The 19,230-nt window shown below is 36.5% G+C and overlaps 1 protein-coding gene across 2 annotated transcripts in view; it reads left to right on the top strand.

Annotated features, from left to right (window-relative positions):
- Positions 1-19,230, top strand: part of CDH12 (cadherin 12) — a 184,378-nt gene that overhangs the window by 105,089 nt on the left and 60,059 nt on the right. For both annotated transcript variants that reach the window (XM_068397004.1, XM_068397005.1), the window contains one exon: positions 5,543-5,710. In XM_068397004.1, the coding sequence (XP_068253105.1) occupies positions 5,543-5,710 (168 nt within the window). The remainder of the gene's footprint in view (positions 1-5,542; positions 5,711-19,230) is intronic.

Consider the following 19,230-nt stretch of genomic DNA (forward strand, 5'->3'; position numbering starts at 1 on the left):
CATAGTATGTTTGTCTAGGGTTACTGGAAGTGTGGGCAGAAAATTATAATATGTTTAAAGAGACTGAAGTATTTGGGAGGTTGGTAGACATGTTAATTAGGTATCTTATCCTGTATTTCTAAATGTCATTCTTGTTTCTATATTTAGTAATTCAGTTAAGGAGCTGATGATAACCTACATGGTGAATGCCATGCATTATGTCATCCTGAATGTGTTACAGGGATAGCTGTCCATATTCCCCTTTCAGCAAATAGTTTCTCCTTCCAGTGAAGCTGTACTTAAATGTCAGATTGCGTGTTAAAGAGCCTTTATCTCTCATCAATCAACAGTTTGGGGATGAGGGCCTTATAAGGCTGTTAGTGCACTATCTCCAATGGGCACATTCCTTTGTCACATTCTCCATTTAGCAGGAGATCATATTGCAATTTGCAGTGAGCAACTTTACTTTTCAAATTGAAATGGGACTTCTTCAAGTGTCTGGGGGAAAAAAAAGTATTTACCTTTATACTTATTTTTTAATTTCAGTCTTGCAAAGAATGAGGAGGAATTCAATGGCAAGAAAAACCTTTACTGAAGCCACAATTGGAGTTCTAGTATAAGTTTCCCAAGAAAAAAAATTAATAGTTATTAGTACTTCAAGAAGAACATTTTTCCCGTGGTACTTTGAATTGCTGTATTATATACTCTCACCTATTACTCAGTAGTGAGTAGTGAGTGGACCACAGGTGATGGCCTGCACCCCACTAGCCCTGGAACATAATACAAACCCAGTGTTTCCATATCTGTCTGTTAATATCTTTAATGAGTTACTCAGCTGGACCTTGGTGGTAAAAGAATGGACACAGCTCTAAAGGAAGATTAATGAAACAGCTAGCCCAGTATAGTTTAAAATCCTATACCAGAAAAAAGCATATAGATTCATGCTTCTACGAGCAACAATAATGTGCTGTAATCTGTCTTACATTAGAAAGGTCACAATATGAGAGTTACCTGTGGGTCTAACAATGACTGTGGAGATAAACAGTATGTACCTAATAATGCACAGGAAGCTGCTTAATGATTTGTTCTAAAATCCAGAAGTCTTGGGCAGCACTAGAGATTTTCTCGCATTTCCAATTCTTTATTTTATAACTGAGGAGGTGATACAGTAGTTTTTCACTGCAGAGTTTTACCAACAGACACCTGCCTTGAGTGTTTTTGACAAGAAAGAAAAAGCAAGCCATTTTGGTACAAAATGACAGACAAACTCAGAACTGCTGGCAGATGAAGAAGCAATTTTTGGGTTACTGTTGTTGGCTTTTTGCCATCTCTTGCATTCTAGTGACAATTTCCCTTGTAGTTATGTAAAGAACTTAAGAACATCCGTGCTAGGTCAGGCCAAAGGTCCATGCTGCCCTGTATCATATTTCCCAAAGTGATGGCCTGCTCAGCTCTAGTGAAGGATAAAAGAAGTAGTATTTAGTGATGCACTCCCTGAATACTCTTCTAGTCTTCAACAACTTGTTCTTACAAAGTTCCTGGGTGATTAGCAGTGCCTATGTAACTAAAACTCTGAAAGGATTTCTCCTCCATAACTTGTCCACTTCCCAGTAGAGTTTACTTGTCCAGGGAGCACAGTATCTGCACACCCAATGACTAGTAATTCCACAGCAAAAACTTTTTGGGGTGAAGAACCAGCTCCTTTTGCTTCTTTGAAACATGACATCTTTTAATATATTTCATACCTCACACTTACATTGCACAAGACAGTGAACAGTTAATTTCTGTTTATGAGTTCCCCATGACCTTATAGACACATATTCTCCCCCAGTTGCCTCTTTTCTAGATTGTAGACTTCTTTAAACAGAAGCCATTCCATAACACTGATCATCCTTCTCATGATGAGAAAATACACACAGTATTCAAGAAGGCAGCTCATATGGATGTATAAAATGGTTTAATTGTAACACTTCTATTCTTTATTCCTTTCCAAACATTTCCAAACATTCTGTTTACTTTTTAGCTTCTACTACACAAAAACTGATATGTTTGCAGAAATTTCTATTATTGCCTCAAGATCTCATCACAAAGTGGTGATGGTGAAACCACTGACCATAACTTTATATGTGAAATAAGGATTGTGTTTGGCACGCACATGACTTTACAGATACTCCTTTTTCAAATCATTCCTGATAGGTGATAAACTCTTACTCTGGCATGAATCTAGTGTTGTGGACTGCTTTCTGATGTTGAAGTGGGCTGGATGGAGCCCAGGCACTGATTGTTTTTCACCGGATTGGGTTTTTTTTTGCGGAGTTGTTACTTCACCACAGTGGTCACAAATGATAATGATAATACTGCTGCTCTGGAACTGTTAGCAGACCCTCTCTCTTTGAGCCTGGAGACGTTTTATCTCTTGATTTCTGGGTGTGGCATCACATCTCTTGATTGCTCCAGCACAGGTGTGTGGCATCATCTGAGTCAGCAAGAGCAGCAAGTAGCTTCAGCTGTTCCTCTTGGCTCTTGCTCTGGCATAATAAGCTTCCTACAATCTAGTACACTTAAATAGTTTTTAACCTTCAGGGGTCTGAATATCACAGCTGCCCCTTTGCTCCTCTTCTTTACTGACCTCCTAATTTTTGCAGTGCTTTGCTAGAGGTAAGCAAACTATGTGGAAGTGGGAGAGTTAGCTTTTATGGCTATTGCAGGAAGGTTAAATGCGTTACAGCCCCTGCTGGAGAGGAGCTGTTGGACCGGCACATTTTAAGGCCTCAGATCTTATATATGGGGGTTACTTTTTTATGCTATGAAATTGCTATTCTGATTTCAGTGTGAGTTTTCTTTGACGCAGAGAACTTCTCTTAAGACAGATAACCTCCCTTATCTTTCCTCTGTACGTTCTGTTCTGTTACTAAAATGTCCTTTTAACAAACTTCTTTCCACCCAATTTTCTGATGTGTTTATGAGGTCAATATTCTTATTTATAGCTACATGTCACCATTTTTTTCTTAGACTCAGTATTCTAGTTCATATTCTGACCTCAGTAATATTCTTGAGATCCAAATTGGTGTCAGCAGGAGTATTGATGTTAATATTTATTCCGGAGGTTTTTCACGGAACCTGTATTTTCTCATGTTGAATTATGGCTCAATAACTTTGCAGAGTATATCTTCTGGCCCAGGTCCCATACATGCTATTTTCAATTTTCAGCAGCCTTCTCGAGACCATACTTTTCTGCACATTTGATATTGATGACATTTGCAAAGAAAAAAAAAATCAAAGTTACTCAGTTCCAGAGCTGAACAATCTTTATTGTAAAATCTTAAGGTAGAAGGACTTAAAAAGACTCAGAACACCATTACATGCATATAAAGCCTCTACATTATAGTAAGTTTTTGATTTAAAGTTTGGATATTCTTTGTGAAGCTGAAGATGGAATACCAAAATTTGTAGTCCTTTCTTTCCCATGAATTTTTACTTCCATTTTATTTTTCTATTTTGCTGGTTAGATAACTTTGAATCACCTTTGTCCTGTCCATATGAACTGATGATTTTGGTAGAAATAGTATTTTTCAAGGTTTTTTTCTATGCTTTTGGAATAGAGTAGGTAGAAAAGGGAAAATTGCCTATGAACTGCTAGACATGAAAATTATTCTCATTGATTTTTTTTTTTTTGCTGGAGACAAAGGGTTTTTAAATAAAAATATATAGAATGCCCTTATACTTCCCGACAGGAATAAACGGTGGGTGATTGGGAACTTCACTGCTAGAGTGATAGTCAATTCTTCATTTTCTGAGACCGTATGGAATATTTCTAACTGAAAAAGCCACTCAGTTGTACCTAAAATAGCTATAACAATCAGATGAACTGCATCTCCTGCTCACAACCTACTATCTGCCCATTTTCAGTTTTTTCTACTTACTGTTATTTTGTTTTGCTAGTATAACAAGAGAAGTTTTTAATGCTCATACCTCTTTTCTCCTTAGAATGAGCATACCAAGGGTGTTGTAAAATACTGTGGAACATATAGTCTCCACAATGCAAAAATATGGAATAAGAGATTCAAGAGGAAACCTAGTAATGTTCATCCTATTTACAAAAAGATTTTTTTCATTAATATCACATGAGTATGAACAAATTTTTACAGTTTTACAATTCAAGATTTCTGTCTGGAACAAACAAAACATTGAACAACACCGATTGTTTTCAAAAGCTCAAAAGGATAGTGTTGCAGTATCTAAATGTTCTTAAGTATTTGCTTATCATATTCCAGATTTATGCAGTACAGTATATGCCATGCTGAGGTAGAAAATAGGAGTTGTTATTAATGTTGTCATTATCATTATCAGTGTTACAAGTGGAGAGAAAGAAAATTGTTATACAATTCAATTCAACGGGAATTTTTAATAGGTTCCAGAAATAGCAGATTTAGGTCAGTTATTTCTAGACTCTGAACAAGTACTATAAGCTAACGATTCCTATTCTTGCTGAACGCAGCAGCAGTTAGTTGCTGTAAAGATAAGAATGACCCTTGCAGTGTGTTTCTTATCATCCCAGACCCATTATAACACCAGGGGAAAAAGACTACTTTTAAACCCAAATGATTTAATACTAGAAGATAGTATCTTCTAAAACAATAATAACTTAGAGGAGAAGGATGCTTCCAATTGGTTTATTTTTCAATTGTGCATGCTATCTGCACCAATCTGCATCTAGCCATTTTCTGAAAACTATTGCTGAATATATAGCATTTTGCAATGTAATATGCACTTGTAAAATTTCGACAAAGAAATGCATTTTCTCCTCTACATTTGCTTTCAAGAGAAAGGCTTGAGTGCCCAAAACCTTATAGCTTTTTACAACCTCATCAGCTAATACTATGATCAGTAGCACCTCTCTCTACAAGTCTTCCTTTTATCATATACATTCTTAACACATCAGAAGGGAGACTATGGCATCAGCTGTCCAAAATCACTGAAGAGTCATTTGGGTAATGTCCTACCATGATATTTTAATTACATTTCTTTAAGGAAACTCCTTAAGTTTTCACTGCATCTATGTGCTATATTAAGAAAACTTTCTTAAGCAAAAGACAGCTTTCTAATAAAGACCTCCTTTTGTACAGAAGGAATATTGTCTTGGCTTACAGTAGCTTAATTGTGGTGGTGAGTGACTGGTCAGAAACAGTTGAAGATGCGGGCTCTGAAATGCATTGCCAACTCTTCATACATTGCCCTACATGGCACAATGCAGTGTTCTTTGGTCCCGATGTGGCAAATCTATCTCATGCCATTCACATCCCTAGTGAAAATGCACCATTCTCTTTCAGCCATTCATGTCCTGATTGAAAAGACACAGCAGTCATTTTGAATGGTTGAATAGCTGATGAGCACACTTTTGAAAAGCCCAAGTGATTTGCATGTTTCTGTATGAGCTCCTCTCTTATCAACCCTTTAGGAATAATTCCATTCCTGGTCCAAGAGATCCAGTATTAAAATGTAGTAGTAGACAATCACAGCACTTTGTTTACTTGTTCTTTCTCTTTCCCATTTCTTCTTGTAGGTGTCATAAGAACAGCTTTGCCAAATATGGACAGAGAAGTGAAAGAACAATATCAAGTTCTAATCCAAGCCAAGGACATGGGAGGACAGCTGGGAGGACTAGCTGGTACTACCACTGTAAACATTACTCTCACGGATGTCAATGACAACCCACCCAGATTTCCTAAGAGTATGTTGTGTTCCAAATGCACTAATTTTTGAATAAGCATGACTGAAAGTATTAATGTGCAAAATCCTTTAGATAAGGAATTGAGATCCAGAAATAAGAACAGTATATGATGAAAAAATTTAGAATATTTTAGAACTTTTATTCTTTTAAATAATATAAAGATCAATTTGAAAGTATGAGTTTTGAATGTTTAAGACTAAATATATCGTCATTCCACAGGACCAGCCTGAGCCTGAGAGTTCATTTCATTTACACTTTAAAAATCAATTGGGAAATACTCTTTTGTCAAGGGAAACTGGATGATCCCCTTCAAATGACAAAGGGTTATAACATGAGACTTCCAGGTACCAAAGACAGAACTGGCTCATGCTAAGAATTGTCTTATGATAATAAGGAACAGATTTTTTACATGTCTTGGTCCAGAAAATTATATCTGTTGTTGAAAACACTTACAGCCTCAAAATAGTGATCATCCACTGACAATTTATAACTTTTCGTATCAATTAGTTTAAATGAGGCTTTTAAGAAGTATGCTAATTTAAGTAGTTTCTTAGTCTGTGTATGATTAGCAGGATAGTCACTTACTGCATTCCATAAATTTATTGAAGTTTTGTATATTCTGTACCTTTGAAATGCAGACACTAATCAAGCATAAACCTTGATGACTATGCCAAAACAATTAACTGCAAAAAGTTGTTAGTGAGGCAAATTCATATTAAAACATTCCTGTGAATTTGCAGTAAGATCATGGAAGCTTTTTACCTTGTATCTCTTCTCTTGCACATGAATTGTAATCCCACTTTATGTATTATAAATGCTCCTTAGGTACCAAACCACACCTGAAACTTCAGTTTTCTCTCACATAAAAATTATTCTTCTTCTTTTCCTCAGCATGGAAATATATTGCATTTCTGCAGGCATGTAAGAATGACCATGTTAAGACAAAGATCCATCTGACCCTGCCTTCTGTCTCATACACTGATATCTAGAAGGTATACTTAAGAACAAGCCAAAAAATACTCCAGAATATTTCCTCAGTTTCTAATGATTTTTAGCCCAGATGGTGTCTTTGTATTTAACAACCCTCAATGGATTTTTCTTACAGCAAGTTGCCCCATTGCTTTGAAACTTATGTCAAATTTCAGAGTCCACAACATCCTATGTTAGTGAAGTGCACAGATTAATCATATATCGCATGATAGTTTCCCCTCATTTGTTTTGAATCCATCTCTACCTATCTACCTGCATGTTGACCTCTTTAAAGAATTCAGAAAGCGTTGCAAAATATAGCCTTTATTTAGAAAAGGTATATTGAGTTTTTTTCAGTATGGGATATCCTCCATGAGTCCATTAATCCTGCTCCTATTGTGTTGCCCTTTGCATGTCAGTCATATCCATTCTTAGCTTCCCTGAACTCCTTGGAAATCTTTGGGGGAAAAAAAAACAGGGTTATATTAGCATCTCCAAGCTTTCATGTGCCACAGTGGTTTGAAGCAAAATATTACACATCATAATAGGTCGCTTATTTCATCCTTCAGGCTCTTGGGCATGTAACAGCTAATCCCAGTGATGCATTACTGTTGTGTCTGTTCATTCCACATCTGCTTCTGTATCTATTTTAACCTTCTCATGAGTACGCCACAAAGAAGAGTTCCAGGATAGAAAAATCCCCCAGATATTCCATTCTGAACACAAAGAAAAAAATGTATCAAGATTTGCATTTGTGATCTTATATTCTCTGAGCACTTCTTCTATATCTCAATTTTGGGTTGGCTTTACACAGTTCCTCTCAGGCTTTTGCCTCCAGATGTCTTTAAAAGACAATTATTATTAGCTTGTTTGCCAAGATTTATTCAAACTCAGTTTTTGTCTTCTTTATTGTGGTTTTATAGATAAAGCAGATTTTATGGTTCTTTCTATTGTCCTCCCTGAGACACAACTTCATTTTTTTGAAAAATGTGTTCTTGCTTTTATTAGCTCTGTTGTTTACCCTTACTGACTTGCTTTTTAATGGGTGCTGTGCGTTTGCTGTGAGTCTTCAAAATGGTGTCCCTGGATAGCATCCACACCACCCGCAGTGATTTAACTGTCTCGGCTATCCCATTTAGATTTTTTATAGCAGTTTTATTTATTTCTACTTTTTTTTTTGTTTATTTAACTGAGTACAACCATCATGTAATTTTAGCTCTTATTGCTCCTGCACAGATATTGCATTTATACTCATTATGGTTGCTGTAAAATTTAGAACTAAAGAACTTTTCCCGACTAGCTAGTGTTAATACTGTTCTCTTCTTAAAGACTTATTTCTTAGAGCTCCCTTCAACAACCATCATTATTCCTCCACTGATAAGGTTACTTTGTATTTCCTATGTATTTTGCTTCTTGGTACCGCCTGACTGATTTTCTTCTTTCCCACAGATTTCAAACTTGCCTATTATGCTGATATTCTTGTTTAGTGTTAGACATTAAAGTTACCCATACTAGTTCCCATTTTAACCCTTGGCTTTATATTGTGGCTTTCTTTCTCTCATTACTGGACCCTAATTTGATTCTGTGTGATCTACCATTTCTTCATTTCCTACTGGACTCCCATCACCTTTTGTAGCATTCTTCTGTGAAGAATGCAGAATTCTGGTGACTGCACCCTTTATCTGAACTGTGTACTTTTGCATTTCTTTGAATTGTGTGCTTTCCAACACACCCGCAAATTTTCCTGAACTTTTCAGCTAGAATCACAATGGTCATAGGAAAGTTTTTAAACTTTCTGAATCTTGTTTTTCCTATGGCCAAAATGAATTCTGCATCTTCTCTATGGGCACCCATTCTTTAGCAAGTGCTCCTGCTTTCCAATAATGTGAATCTCTTCTCCTTACACCTTTTTCTCAGCCAGGCATTTAAAGCTTCGCCTTTCCATCTTTCTCTCCCTGATTGTACATAGTGAGACAATTTCAGAGTATACTACTATGAATGTCCTTAACTTCAGCTTTCACTTGTCAGCTTAAATTTCACCCCTAGGACCTTTGTCCAGTCTTACCTTATTTTGTCGGAGCTCATATGGACTACAGCCACTGGAGCCTCCTTGTGTTTCCTGACATCTTGTCAAAACACTTGTGAGATGCTCCAAATCTAGTCAACACGCAAATCATCCAAGAGGGTCTCTTTGAACCAACATGCCCACTGTCCTCCTTCTCAATGCTTGTTAAGCTGCCCACCACTGCAGTCTGCTCCTTCCTTTCAGCTGGAGCCCCTGCTGCTGGAAGAGTACCACAGGTGCAAGAGGAAATAATGTAACTTCCTGGAAATTAAAAAACTCAATGCATTGGCAAGTTCCTTGGGCCCAACGCTCTTTTGCATGTCTGATTTTCAGTTATGTATTTTACTTTCTTTGCTGTTAGGGGCCTTAGTAATTTTCTATTTTATTGTATGCCTTCATCTACTATGGTGTTGCAAAAATACACAAGTCTCACATAATGTCAGACAGTTTTCATGACAGAGAGAAATCATGGAATATATCATCCTTTTTGAAGAAGATAGCCTTGGGGTTTCATTTAATGCATACACTGTAGTTATGTCTTTGCCCAATTGTTGCTATGAAAGAGCAAAAAAAATTACAAGAGACCAAGCGTCTCCTGTGCTTTGCATGCTAATAGCGTTGAAAACCTTTTCTTTCTATTATATCAAATGTCACAGAAGCTGAATTATAGCAGTGACTCTCAACAAAACAGAAGAGAATGACATTGGAGGTTCATGTTGATATTGAAAAAAATAAACATTTAGCATGGCTTACAAGCTAAAATGTCAGTATGGGGACTCAGTGTATTGGAACAAGCTTGATTATTTTTTTTTTTTTTTTTTTTTTGGATGTGTTACAGGCAACTTATTTATATTCTTGTAAACTAAAGACTTCTACTTAAGCAAAAATCCTGATCAATAGGAATTTACTTAGCCAGTCTCATTGGTTAAGTGGTATGTGAGGTGATGTATAGTGTGCCTGAAATTCACAGACACAAGGCTAATTACAACTAAACAAAAATAATTGATAGAAAAAAAAAGTTGAGTATGAATTCTATTTCTAATATAGTAACTATATTTTTCAGTTTTGCTCTTTGAAAACATTGCAATGATTCAGAGTAACTACCTGCCAGGAAATGGAGTTTGTCATTTGCTTGACTGTCATAGCTAAAAGGATGCTTGTGCAGAATTTTAGTTTATGTGAAAAATAAGCCTTTAAAATCAGGTCCAGGTAGATGCCAAGTTCAGGCCTGGCAAGACCTAAAGAGCCTTCACTATTGCTGGGAGTTGAGACCTTCCATGTCTCATTACTCATCGTTGGTCAACAAAGCCAGGAAGTCCAAGTGCAGACTGGAAAAAGGGACTGAAGGTCATTTAACGCTAACTGCTGCAGGGTAAATGTTTTTGCATCACATAATCAGGACCACAGTTTCTCAAAAGGCTTATACCAAAGATGCCATGTTTTAGATTACCTTATCAAATAAGAAGATATTACTTATCACAGAATAAAGTTTAATTTTATTTTCTGAACTAAGTTAAGCTGAAAAAAAAGAAGATTTCACAGCAGAAGTGAGAGAACATATATTGTTAATGCTTGGAAGAAGCTACATTGATAAATAATACATAACAAGCTTGCCAAAAAAATGTATTACAGAACACCTTCATCTCATTGAGGGTCCTTTAAGGAGACAGGCGGGTTCGGATGGGATATCAGCATCCAGGGATGAAAAACCACTGACTATCCTGCTGAACATGGAATTTTTTATTTAGAACCTGTGCTTTTGAACATATTCAGTGGGGAACTCCCACCTTGCATGTCTCACAATAATGAATAGCATAACAAAGAGGAAACCTCTAAACATTATATATTTCCATTAGGGTTGTTTGACCTGCAGGTATCTATTGGCCCACATTTCAGAAAACTGAGACACTTCAGAAAACTGGTATTTTCTTTATAACTATAAGGAAAAATGAATCTGAACGTTTTTATTAGTATAAATTTATTTCCAAAAGTGTTTTATATGTGTCTTGCCTGACTCTTCATTAGTACACTGACTTTCTGCATTACTGTGCATGTTTCATTGTTAAAGATAGAACTTTTTCATAAATATAAAAATAAATTTTTCATACTAAAGTTTCTTGCCAAAACCAGAAAAAAATAAGGCAAAGACTGAAAGGGAAAGTGTTTTACCTATTATAGCAATGGTGTTCAAGCAATTAAATGAAAATTTTGTATAACACAACATTGCATTTGAACAGAGTGGGTAAAAGCTGTCTATCTGTAGGCATGCACCCTGGTCTGCAAGGGAGCTGATGGCCTTACTCTCTCAGCTACTCACATATATGATGGCTGGTTAAGTAAAAAGACAGTTCAGCACATCCTTCCTGGACGCTAATGGGCTAACCATTAATGCATCAAGTGTTAGACCAGTCTAAGCTAGCTGCAAGGACAGCTGTGGCTTGCGTCCAACTCTTAAAATAATCTTCAAGAAAGGATGGATGGGTTATATTTACTTCAACATTTAAATGACAAAAACTGTATAATTATTTGGTATAAATTATACTTTATGGAATCAAACCAATTAAGTGGTTGATTCATATTTTGTAAGGTTATTGTGCTTCAGTTTTCTTGTCTCTTTCTTTTGTTCACTGATGACAGAGTGACTATGAAAGCAATTTAGAGAAATAAACCCTTATATATGCTGAGCAATAAAAGCACATGCAAATAATTTTAGTCAAAGGAATAGTATGTCTTTTTATTTTAATATGACATAAATATACTTTTAGAGGATAAGGCCCTGATATAGAAGAAATACAATTGAATTTGCAAATTTATACAGTTTTCATTCTGATATTAGCAAATAAAAGACCATTCTCAAGTATCTTATGAAGTCAGCAATAAGCTGGGTTTATTTTTAACATATGTATTTTGTATGTGGCACTCCCTTCGTTTACTTTTTTTATTCAAAAGAACTATTTGGCTAAAGCTATGTTTTATCATATTTCCAACTCATAGGTGAAGTCAATATCATAGGGGAATGATTGAAAACTGGTTTTAGTAGAAGAAAAATTAATTAAGGTTTGGACCCAGTATTTGAATTTTTTCTACTTGGGCATGTCTTGGCTTTAAAAAAAGCAGCTTTCTAATGGTCAGAAACTGTTATCTCAGGGCTGTTTGGCAATCACATTTAGAATGCTCAAATGGCTGCAGAGCAATGCCTAGACATCACAAGGGCCAGTTTTTTTTCTGTCATTGGTCTTTCCAGAAGCATCAGATTTCCAGTGAAATCCATCAAGTTAGTTTGCATAAAAGAGCATGGCAAATTTCCAGGAATGCTAACATGCTTGGAAACAGAAGTGCAACTATTCATCTTTCTGGTAATGACATCTTAAGTATGGCAAGGTTGAAGGATCAGTCCTAGGACCTTGCACATCATCTGCTTGTCCGTACTGTAGAATTTTGCAGCTAATTGGATTTGGATTTCAAGAGTGGCCAGTACAATGCATTTCACAGAATGTATTAAATCCTCCACTGGAGACTGCAGAGGAAACAGTGATCTTAAATAGAAAAGTCAACAAAACTGACAATTCAGAAACCAGAAAAAAAAAAAATCTTTCATTGATGCAATTTCAGGAATTGCAGTGCAAGTAAAAAAGACCTTTATAAAAGAGAGAGAGCCTTTTTTTCCTCTTCGTTATATAACCTTTGTATGCTACTTGAATGATCTATTATCTGGGTGATTTATTATATAGATCTATTACCTATTTCACAATTATGATACTAGGGAAAGTTTGCATATTGTTACCCTTTAGATAGCATCTATTTTCAGTGATTATTTATTGGTTCATAGCATATTTTAATAGGTTTACTTTCAAGTACTAAAATCTGTATAAATATTTTGAAAGAAAAGACAACCAAGTGCTGAATTTGGAATAGCCTGCCTGTACATACTTACGTATGCACACTCAGTGGATTGAAAACTCTTATCATAGTTATTTATTTATATATTCTGGGAAGCTTAGTACATCACAGAAATTGCACACACACTATTTAGCATAGGTTTTACTATATAAAAGCAGGCCAATTTTGTTCACTCAGTAAACTAAATGTGGCGGATTCCATTCATTTGGCTTTGAACCAGTCTTGCTCAGATTTTGTTGCGAAACTGGGTTCAGATGCAGAGTGCAAGTAAAAGATCTTCTGGTCCACGAGATGATAGAAAGAAAAATCTTTTGACCTGCTCCTTTGGGTGAGTGGCCTATGAGAGAGAACTTCCTCAGATATTGGTATCTGCTTTTAAAGTTTTCAGAAGAATACAACACAGATCCTACCCAGTAGTAAATTAAACATTTACAGAAAAGGACTGCATGATTAAGAAATCATTCTGTTCACTAACCTAAAAAATTAAAATAATGAAAGCAGAGGTTTTGATTTAAAAAAAAGAGTGAGGAAGATTTATTCCCTCCCTACTTGGACAATTTGCTAGAAAACTTACTTGGGATTAAGGTTCAGAGCTCTGCTCTGCCTAATTAAGTATTTTAATAAGTCTGCCCAACTTTCTGGGAATATATTCTGCCCACTGCAATTTAGATAGGGAATTATGGCTTTTTCTTGGTACTCCTATTAAAAGTTATTGTGCTTTGTATACACTACTTGTATCTTCATTGGCTCTCAGAATGAGAATGAGTCTATCCTTCATTGATTAAAGAATTTGCCTGGCAGGCAAGAAGCCCTAATTCAGTTCCAGCAACTAATTACTTATTTTGTACCAAATGGGAGATACTTACACAGGACAGGTGGACAGATTCATTACAGACTAGCCTGTAGGCAGTGATTAGGTGGGAGACCGAGTCAGAACTTGCTTTGAATCAGAAAAGGATGGAAGGTTGAATCCTGGTCTGCTCTGGCTTTGTTAATTTTCTAACCACTACGTCATGAGACATAAAGGGAAAAAAAGCACCAGCTTGGTTTTGTAAACCAAGTGTACATCTTTTAATGTCAGCAAATCTTAAGCAAGTCTGATTTACATTTAGCTGTGCGTTTTGGGTAAACTAAAACTGTATTTTTGAGTTGAACATTTATTTTGCCAACCATTTCAAGGAGTGATGGAAGACAGGAATGCAAAGACTCCAGAAACGGTCCCATGCAAATATAATCCAATAATGAAACCAGCAGCCATGCAGACATCATTATAATTTTGGATTGTAATACCAGTAAGTCCCTTAACTAGAGCTTTAACACCAGCAAAACAGTAGTCAAATCAGTACCTGAATAAATACTAGCAGGCCAGTATTTGCACAGTGCTCTTACAGGAATCAGAGGAGGATTTAGGGTAACTTTAATCCAGGTTCCTTCCAAGTCTCACACCTCTGTACTACCTGCATCTGCCCCTCCTCTGGCCTTCTCTTCCCTCCTTACCCTGTCTATCCTTACATTCAACATGCACTCTTGTCTCCCTTCTGAAAGAGACACAAATTTATCCTTGATCTCATTTTCATCTTATAACTATAGTGTGGCCATCTCCTACTTCTCCTCAAGTGTTTTTTTTTCTCCCCAGTAATAACACTGCTAAAATAATTTATCCTTTGTTAGTTCACTTCTAGCTCTGAGTCTTTCCACATTTTGCTATACTGATATCATGAGTCTTCACCATCCGAGACAAGCTCTTTACAGTTCTGTCTTGCTTGGTTTGGCCACTACACTGTCAGCTGAGTGACCCTTGCCTGCTGTTTCTATTTGACCCACTTGAGTTAGCTACACATTTGACAGTTAGTCATAAAAAAGCCTCTCTACTTTTTTTTTCCTACACCACTACTTAATCGGTGCGATTATAGACATTTTCACATAGACTAAAAGAAGGTATTACAATGGCCCATTTGGCTCATTTTATTTTGCTTTGAAGACTTAAAGAAGGACGTGAGAGTGTCAGGGAAAGTTCCTGGACATTTAAATCATCTGTACTGTTAGCCTTAGCACAGCCACTGGGCACAGTTTTGACCAATACCAGGTAAAGCTTTCTCAGACAAATTCAGGGCATTTGGGGAAATGCGTACAGATCGGGAACTATTCTCTGCAGTCGCTTTCCATGAAGCTGACCTATTTTGGTGTGAGTAAAAGAATTTAATAACATGGAAATAGGCCATTCTATACTGGCTAGCTTCTGGGCCGCAGAATACAGGTGGCATGTGACATTTCTTTGTACAGTTGTAGCTTTTTTGAGCCTATGCTTTGCAATCCAGGCCATGGAGCCCACCTTGGGTCACAGTTAAGTAGGCTTCTGTTACTATTTGTGTGTGTGCAACATAAAGGAGTTAACATAAAATTCAATATCTATACAGATTTCTATTTACACTTACGCCAACTTTCTCTTAGTTTTTTCTTATTCTTTTCCACATCAGAATTCTTCAGGCACTTTAAGTAGGAGCTGATTTGCCCCCAAAAGTGGATGTAGTCTTAGTAAAAGCTCCCTATAAACCTTTTTTTTTTTTCTGGGTAGCTGTCACTGTTGCATGATCTTGACCATAAAGTATCATGAAGAGTGAAACATTTGATTCAGACTAAACAATGACAGAAAACCAAACTAAAACATAATATTTTGGACAAATATGAGAAATAAACTGGAGGGATAAATATTCAGTTACTATAGATTCCCAAAACACTAAATGTTTAGTAAATTTTATGTCTGCTACATTATATAGTTTTTTAACTTTCTCAAGAATGCATAACTAGCAAAGGCTATTCTTAGAGGACTGTTCGGAGTACTGACTGAATGAAACAAAAACCTCTTTAAAGCTCTAAACTGAGAGGCTGAACCCTCAGCTGCAAAGCAGAGCATGAAAACAAACATAGCTTTTTCTTGGTACTATTCCATAACCAATGAAAAATATAGGTAATTTGTCACTGGGTAAAATGTAATGCTCTGATTGCGCAGTAAGTAATAGTCCAAGAAATACAAATGAGCATAATAGTGGTTAGTCTGCACTTATCCAATTCATTTTCCCCCATCATCAGGTTTAAGTGGTAATTGATCATTAACAGCAAGATTTCTAGGTCAATTATTTTTAACACATCATTATCATCATAGTAGATTATTAGAATTAATAATTGTACTTTACATCTGCTACCTTCTGTATAGAAGATGTAAACAAATATGGTTCATAGGAATTCAACAACCTTTGGCAAGAATCATGACATTCATTCCACCCCAATGTATTTTCTGTGGGGAGTGGTGAAGGAATTACTCATTCAAAACACAGACAGTATTTAGACTGGATACATGAAATTATCCACAGTAACCTTGGGTTGGCTTAAACGCACCATGCATCTCCATCTACTCTCTGATACTGAAAAGTAGCTACGGCTACAGATTTAACAGCATGGGGTTGCCTTGCAGTGCCTTGAGAATTGCTTGCAAAGTGACTCACAAACTATAGTGTCACTTGCTGTGTCACTGTCATTTCTGGCATCATCTGCCTTTTTCCCTGAGGCTTTCCATCCAAGTAAGAAATCAACACAGCCTTTACACTTCTGATCGTGGTGGGCTTGCTTTCTGAAAATTTAGAAGCTACAGTGCAACATGAAGTGAAACAGACCGTATGTAATTATCTAATTATAATCACAATAGTTTAGGCTTGTGATTTTCAGAAATATCTAGCAACCACAGTTGTAGTCAGATTTTCAGGAGTGCTCCACTCCTTGTAAAAGCATTAAATGGGATGCCCGAAAAGTACTTCCAACAATCCAAAGGTTCCTACTGACAGCAATAAGAGCTGCAGGTAGCAAGCAGTTTTGAAACTGTCTTTTCTGAGCCCAAAATAGGTTTAGTTGAATTTTTATGCTTTCTAGCTATAAAAATAAAAAGAAAATAGTAAATAGTCTAGAGGAACTCTTTTAGGTTTTATCATGAATGCATGACAATTATTTTTTTTGCAGTGGCTTCCACAGCAAATTTGTTGATCTTATAAATGTGATGACCAGTGCTCTCAAGAGAAGGATTAAGCACTCACTACCCACAGATTTCATTGCAAAAGGAGCAGTATTTATACGAGATCTCACCTTTAAACACTTAAATTGGAAGACATAAACGTCACTTTTGATAAGTTGGTCATACTTACTGTAAAGTATGAGAGACTACAAATGTGAGGCCAATTGCCATCCTGTTGTATCATTATTTTTTGGCCTATATCACACACTAAATCACAAGTATTTTAAGGAAACTGCATACAGTAAAACAGAACTTAAAGAACAGTGGACTATTATGTTCTTGTACTTGATTTCACATTTTTATCTTTAAAAATAACAATTTCCTGCTTCAGGCTGTGCCAACATGGTGAAGAAAAGTAAGACATATTTTAAGCAAAACCATTTACATAAAAGGTACCCAATGAGCATGTGAAAATCAAAGTTTCACAGGGAGTCTGCTGAGTAATACAGATGTTGAGCATGTTTTGTTAAGGTGATTCTTAGGCACGCAACTTAGGTGTGACTTGTAGGACTAAAGACAGGGACCTAATTTCCTTAGTCAATGGAGAGAAAAATGATTCTTCCAATACTGATGATTTAGAGCACTTGGCTTAGATCCTAAAGTAAATGGTTTGACCACATTCTTAAGAGTGAATGAATTGTAATAAAATTGTGTTATTATATTTTGTGCCGGAGTAATAAAGAAAGTATGAAAAAGCTCCTGCAAGGTATTTAAGAAGCCTTTAAGAGATGTTAAGCAGAGCATTACAAACGCTGTGTCTCATCCTTGGCAATATACTTTTTATCATGTTAACGTTTCACATATATCATACAATTTAAATTTTATAGAGGGAATAAGTGTATTGATTTATTTCATGGTGACGGTGTGATCACCAGAATATTACCAATAGACCTACCTTATAAATGCCAAGTACGTGCTGCCTGAGATTCTGAAAAAGGAAAGAGATTTTCTCCCAAAAACTATCTTTTTTTTTATCTGTAAGGCATGCTACACCTTGATAATTCTTTATAACCACTGTATAACTTACATAAAAACACTTGATTCAAGCTTTTAAACTATACCCCCAAAAAAATATTTTTCTCATTGTATTTTGGACTTTCTTTACTGACTTTTTTTGTTTGGTAATAATTTCTTAATCAATAGACTGGATATTAGCAGAACAGTTCTTTATTGGTCATGATACATAGTGAAGCTGTTCTTCTACAACTAGTTTTCCACATAAGCACTCATAGATCCAGGAAGCATGTTGTCTAACACATGAACACATGGACAAAGTCAGACTGCACAGATGACCATTTAGCCGCCACTTTTCCATATAGCAAGACCAATGGAAGAGGAATTGGTAATGGTGGGATCTTTCCTATACAGTAATAACAGCATGATTAAAGCAGTTCCTCAGGAACTTGATTTGATCTCCTCAGCTTGTCAGACTTCAACTCCCTATCATCTAGCAGAAACTCTTAATTATAAACATGAGGAAGTTCTAGAAATGAGCATTTTCTTCCCTTCCTAGTAAAACTGTGCCACCATACAAAAGAAAATTTAAGATTCTTCAAAGAAGATTATTAAGTATTATTCTTGCATAGGTATTAGGACACATACATCTGAGTGTCTGTGGCTCCAAACAACTGCTTGTAGAATTATTTCTACATTATGCGGTTAAACAGAATATTCTCTGTTGTCTTTGCTACACCCAGCACTCTTTGGAGACAGAAGCTGTAGGTCTGAATATCTTCAGATGAGAAAATGCATTGGCATCTCCCATTTCCTGAACCCTTGCTCTGGCAAGGGGGATATTATGCTCTGTGGAATTAGTCTGTGACATGAAATGGGGAGGTTTATTTTTAGAAAGGTTTCCAACAGCAGCTTATCAGTGGAAAAAACTGAATAGTTAAACTGAAATTTTTCAGTATACAAAAATTATACCAGGTGTGTTGAACTTTTTTTTCCCTTTAGGGAAAGAAGAAAGAGGACAGCCTCAAAAACTCAGTCTGCTATCTCACCTGAGGGGCTGATAGAGTCCTGGCTCAGCAGCTGCCAGCTCTGAGGAAGCTCCAGCGTGTTGATTACCCTAAACTTGGGCAGGATCAAACTCGAATGGGGTTTTGCTGCTGCTCATTTTGCCTTGAAGAACTGTAGGCCTTTGGACATCCAGGATCTCTGCAGTCTGGTTAGATGTAGCTCTTGCTAGGTGTGGACTTTGGAATCCACAGCAGAGAACCAGTAATTTTTAAGAATGGTTATGCTATATCTAATGAGGCCATAAACCCTAACTCATAGCAGTGGGTTTGAGGATGGAAGAAACCTTGCCATAACTGAAGTTTACCAGCCTATGCCAGGTCATGCATGACCTGCATCAGAGCACATCATTGCAAAGCCCGGCCTTTCTCTTCCCTACACAAGGTCCTAGCTCCCTGCAAGGCACAGAGCTGAAGCTAGGAGAGGCACGAATGTATCTCGCTGCTGTGCTAAATCACATCTTCCCAGTTTTAGAAGCATGTACATCAGATGCCACTAATTATT

The sequence above is a fragment of the Nyctibius grandis genome, chromosome 3, assembly GCF_013368605.1.
Source record: "Nyctibius grandis isolate bNycGra1 chromosome 3, bNycGra1.pri, whole genome shotgun sequence".
Taxonomy (NCBI): domain Eukaryota; kingdom Metazoa; phylum Chordata; class Aves; order Nyctibiiformes; family Nyctibiidae; genus Nyctibius; species Nyctibius grandis.